Consider the following 5,455-nt stretch of genomic DNA (forward strand, 5'->3'; position numbering starts at 1 on the left):
CTGCTAGGAGGAGGGTTTTAGGTTTGCATTTTATTGTCTAGTTGGAATCTTGCAGAGCCATATACTTCCAGATTTTTAATCATACGGACAGTCTTTTTTCTTGTGCTGCTTGAGTCAGTTGGATCATGATAGCAAGTATGAAGCAAGATGATGGACACTAGGACAGAGTTTAGCTTGCATGCAATGATTAATAAGTTTGTGCTGATTCACAAAACTGTATTTGTTAAGTAGTGGTTCATATGCAAAGTGATACCCAAACATAAATGTAAGGACTTGGCATTGTCACGGATACAAAGTACTTTTAAACAACTTATTATAACTTACATGTTTTTAATGGTTAATCTTGTCTAGAATGGAGGCAGTCTTGCTGACGTCTTCAGATGGGCTACTGCTTTCAGTAGCCATTTACAAATCATAGGACCTGAACAAGTGGCCATTGCTCATTCCTGATTAACTTAGATCAGCCTTTTGCTGTGGTAAAAAATGTGCAGTTATTTTCTTATTTAGAGCTCATTTACTGCTTTTGGTTTTCAGATGTGTCCTAAAAGAACTCGAATCATTGGGGAAAGCACTGTATGGAGCAAAACTGATTGCCCAAAGATTTCAGGTTCGCAACTGTTCTCACCACAAGGATCCCGTGAGTGGTTCAGCCTGTTTACTTTCCATGATTGAAGAAGGCAACCCTCATCACTATTTTATTGCTACACAGGTAAATGCATGTGGCAAACGTAACTCCTTTTTATTTGAAGCGATCGTTAGATACGTAAGGATAAAGAAACCTACAGAAAACTTGATTATGAGATTTTTAAATAGCTTGTGGGAATTAATCTTATAAAGCCGTACTCCGAAATGGATTTGCTGATTTCGAAAGTAGGGAATCTTTTGTCTTACTTAAGCAACTAGATTTTTTTAATCCTAAAAGGGTATTGCTTAGTTTATTGGAAAGTGTAGAAAATATACTGACTACCTATTGACATGTAAGAAAACAACTTGTGAATGTTAATTCACACATTGCTTGTGTACGCATCCCCTGCCCTCAGCTGTTTTCACAGTAGTCTGAAAAGTGAAATTAAATGTTAAACAAACATGTAACTTGAATTTTAAGAACTTCTGGAAGTTTTAACTGAAGAATAAATGTAGAAATTGTGTACAAATAAGAAAGGAAGATTATTTCCCATAGGTCTGTTAGTGGGACTGTATGCATACATTATATACAATATATATAAAATGGTTTAGTGTAAGATTCTTTATACTTCTGTAAGATACAAGGAGTTTCAGAGGACTGGTAGAAGAAATTACGTTACTTCTTGTGAAGTGGTGGACTCCATACCAATGAACTGAGACTTTTTTTTCAAAAAATGCATGTATGCTTATACATGCCTGAAAAAAATGAAATGTTAATAAATTTTCCATCATAAGTGCAGCTAATCAGAAAGTGAGAAATTTTAGTTTTAATTGCTCTGAAAGGCACTGTCGTGTATATCTGCTAGATTAGGTTTCTTATCTTTTTCATAACATAGTTTATCTTCATAGTTTTGTATTAAAAGTAGGGCATTTGGATTGCAAATATCATTTAATCACAAAACATTGACTAAAGTATTTAATTTTACAGGACCAGGATTTAGCAAACAAAGTGAAAAAGAAGGCTGGTGTTCCTCTCCTCTTTATTATTCAGAACACTATGGTGCTAGACAAACCTTCTCCTAAATCTTTGGCAGTTGTTCAAAAGTTGCAAACAGATGAGCTTGTTCCAGAGCACCAAAAACAAAGTATTGTGGAGCTAAAAGAAAAAGAAGGGCTAGCAAAGCAAGAAGGTGAAAAGAGAAAAAAACGTAAAAGGGCAGGTGGCCCCAATCCTCTCAGCTGTCTGAAGAAGAAAAAGAAGAAAACACAAGAAGGTCAGGAGCCTTCTACTGAAAAAAAGAAAAGAAGAAAAAGAAAGCGAAATAGAGTGAAAGCAGAAGCCGTGCAGCCTGTGCAGAATAATGAAGAAGAGTAAACCTGTCTCTAGTAAACCATGCAGGACTTGAACCTTGTTTGAATTTTGAGAAAAAAAAAGTATTTAATATGCAGTCATGTTGTTAATATTAAAACCTTTTTTTATGAAGTGGCATTGCTTATTACTGCTTATCAACATTTGCAGCTTATTGTCCTAATAATTTATTTCATTGTTTAGTAATTCGGTTTGTGACAAAATATTTAGGAAGCTTCATGTTTCATTATTCTCTCCAGCATTGTGATTCCTGCCAGAGAGTTCCATGCTCAGTAGCAATTTTTTAGAAGTGCTTCTCGGGTTTCACATGGGTTTTGGTGGCATACTGGACTTCTTTCTAAATCTAGGATGCTGTCCTTACTAGAACTGGTGTTGACAGTTCTGTTGAAGAATGCAGAGTTGACCTAAAAGAGAATATCTTATTCATCTGTACTGATTGAGTACACAGATTAACTCTTCTGTAGAGTGACCAGATAGGCTCAAGAAGTCCCTTCCAGTCAAAGTTACTCTGTAAGCTTCAGACTGACTGTTGTTTATGGTGTTTATTCATTAACAAAATCCTGAAGGCTATGGGATTGTGTTGATATTCCCAGCATTTTAATGGCAAGACATGTCTATTTTAGCTAGTTTCTCTCTACTTAATTATTCCTTTTTAAATAGGAAGAATGTGACTTGAAAATGCTGAATCAAAGCACTGTCTAACACCTGGTGCCATCATGGTATAGCACAGCTGTGGGGGAGTCCTGAGATGCAGCCAGCTGATGGTGATGGGACTTGGACTCTTGCACTTGCTTCACTCTTCTGTAAAGTTTTGAGCAGAACAGAACTGTGTTGGAGGAGGGAGCTGCCAGAAATGTCTCTAGTGTCTGATTTTCCTTAGTAGCTATTTCCTGTATGTCTGCTATTTTCGTTGTGTGTCTGGTGGCATCAGGAGGAGGAAGCAAGTGGCTGTGGTGCCGTAGCAGCGGAGTGTGCAGTAGAGTACGTGCTGTGGCACAGGGGTAATTGAAGGTAATTGAAAGATTTTCTTCCGTTTCCTGTAAGTGGTGAGATCATAGAATCATAGAATGGCCTAGGCTGGAAGGGACCTTAGAGATCATTTTAATCCAGCCACCCTGCCGCCAGGGACGCCACCTCTCGACTAGATCAGGCAACACATGGGGACTGAACGGGAATCGAACCCGCGACCTTGGCATTGTTAGCGCTACGCTCAACTGACTGAGCTTACCGGGGTGCTGTGACAGAGTTCCCAGGCACCTCTTACCAGAACTTTTAACTTTTCTCATTGCATTTCTACTTCACCAAGATGTAGTTCTTAAAAGGAAGACTTCTAGTTTCTTCACCGGCATGAGTTTAAGCCATGTTTTTTTAAAAGATCTTCAGCCTATGTTCCATATGTTTGCAAAGTAGTTCTCGTGTGCATTACCTGCACAGGTTATTGAATATCTGGAGGGTATGCAGTTACCATATGTGGTGACGATCTTTTTAGGAAGGCCTGTTGTGACAGGACAAGGAGTAGTGGTTTTAAACTAAAAGAGGGTAGACTTAGGCTGGATATAAAGAAATTTTTTACAATGAGGGTAGTGAAACACTAGAACAGGTTGTTCAGAGAGATAGTGGAGGCTCTATCCCTGGAGACACTCAGAGTCGGGCTGGATGGGGCTCTGACCAGCCTGATCTAGTTCAAGATGTCCCTGCTCACTGCAGGGGAGTTGGACTAGATGGCCTTTAAAGGTCCCTTCCAAACCAACGCATTCTGTGATTCCTGTTGGCTTTTTAATTACAAGGACAGTTGTTTCATGGAGTTTGAGAAACCAGCCTGTGTGATGCGAGTTGACCAGTCTTAGCAGAAACTGCAGCATTGTTCCCTAGAATCTGCAGAGATTTCTCTCAAGCCAGCGCAGGAGAAGGTCATCGGGGCGCTCTGTGCTTGCCGCATGGTGCGCTGGTGCTGTAGCCAGAGGTTGAACCCGCTCCTCACAACACAGCTGGTAGGAGCAGACTGGTTTTACTGTTCCATATGAGAGACCGTGTACACTTTGGGAAATGACCACAGGAGACAGAAGTAGTGAGGAAGGGTGCCTATACTTGGGAAGAAAGGTGTGATTAAAATTTAAAGTGGTGACACTCGTGGAATTGTTCCCACATTGATTGCTAGTGGTGAGCCCTGAGGAGAAATTTATTAACTCCTAGGAATTCCTCAATGCAACATATTTGCTTAATGTACATCACCTCTCTTGAGCTGTCCGGTTTCCTTTTCCTTCACTTCTTTGGGCACGGTGCCATGTTCATGTAGATTTGCTTTCCGTTCCCCCTCCTATTTCTTCCCCCTTGCCAAACCCACCTGCAGAAAGCACTGCTCTACGTAAAGCTTGGAGCAGACAGCAGAGATGGCTCATCTTCAAAACCTCATTCTGAGTCAAAAGTATATTAAAAGCCAGGAGCTCTACTAAAAACAGATTATAAAAATTGAGCAGAAAACACACCCTTATTATTTACAATAGTCCCTTTAAATGATAGTGAAACACAAAGCTTAAATACACCTTTTTGTGAAGACTATAGAGAGACACAACCATAATTACTGCAAAAAAAAGAATTATTTTAACACCTCTCATGACTCCCACCTTAAGGAATTTAAAACAATATTTATCTGTGTTTCCTTAGTATTTTGTTAACACAGACTGAGTCATGGCGTTGCCATTGGGAAGAACTGGAATGAAAAGTGATTGAGCTCTTCAGAGACAGGCTGTAAAATTTGTCAGCAGTGTAGCTACGGCTCTCTTCCAGCGAGGTAAATGACTTTGCCTTTCAGTTTCCGAAGAGAGCTCCCTTCCAGGCAACAAGCAGAAGCAATCAGCCTATGTGTTGTTACCATTTTGAAATTTGGGAAAAAGAAAAAAAAAAAACAAGAAAAAAAACCCCCAAACACATTAGTTTCCAAGTAAAACAAGTCCGCCAGGCCAAAGCTGACAGGCTGTATTTATATCATTAAATCCGTAACCAAGAGCAGCCTGTAATGCGGAGCCCAGCTGGCAGGGGCTGGCTCTGTCCGGGCTGGCTGCACACCGGCCTGGCTGCTCTGGCTGACCGGGTCTGGGAGAGGTTTAGCTGGCCCCAGCACGAAACCATACCTGAGTGCCTCTAATAGCATGAGTCGCTGGGAGCGTTGTTGTCGTGGGTTAGGGCTGAGCCAGCCACTAAAACAGGGACAGATGCTCTCTAACCTCCTCTTCCTCCCCAAATGGGAAGGAAAAGGGAATGAGGCAGAGAGACTTACAGGCTAGGAAAAAAACTAAAACAGCTTTAAGGAAACAGTAATAGAAATAATGGTGAAATGATAAAAACCAAGAACTATACAACTATAGATAAGCCCAGTATTGAACCTGACTCCCGCCCGGTATCAATCCCCACTGATGCTGCAGAGCAGGAGGCACTGGGCAAGCCCCAGCCTACGCAGCGGCG

At 40.7% G+C, this 5,455-nt stretch overlaps 1 protein-coding gene across 1 annotated transcript; it reads left to right on the top strand.

The window, feature by feature from the left end:
- Positions 1 to 534: 534 nt before the first annotated feature.
- On the top strand, positions 535 to 1,999 carry UTP23 (UTP23, small subunit (SSU) processome component, homolog (yeast); the record flags this gene model as incomplete). Its single annotated transcript, XM_009878456.1, has 2 exons — positions 535 to 709; positions 1,613 to 1,999. Coding segments are annotated over 2 exons (562 nt in total), but the record flags the coding sequence as incomplete, so codon positions are not given.
- Between the last annotated feature and the right edge of the window lie 3,456 nt (positions 2,000 to 5,455).

The sequence above is a fragment of the Apaloderma vittatum genome, unplaced genomic scaffold (genome assembly GCF_000703405.1).
Source record: "Apaloderma vittatum isolate BGI_N311 unplaced genomic scaffold, ASM70340v1 scaffold9871, whole genome shotgun sequence".
NCBI classification, from domain to species: domain Eukaryota; kingdom Metazoa; phylum Chordata; class Aves; order Trogoniformes; family Trogonidae; genus Apaloderma; species Apaloderma vittatum.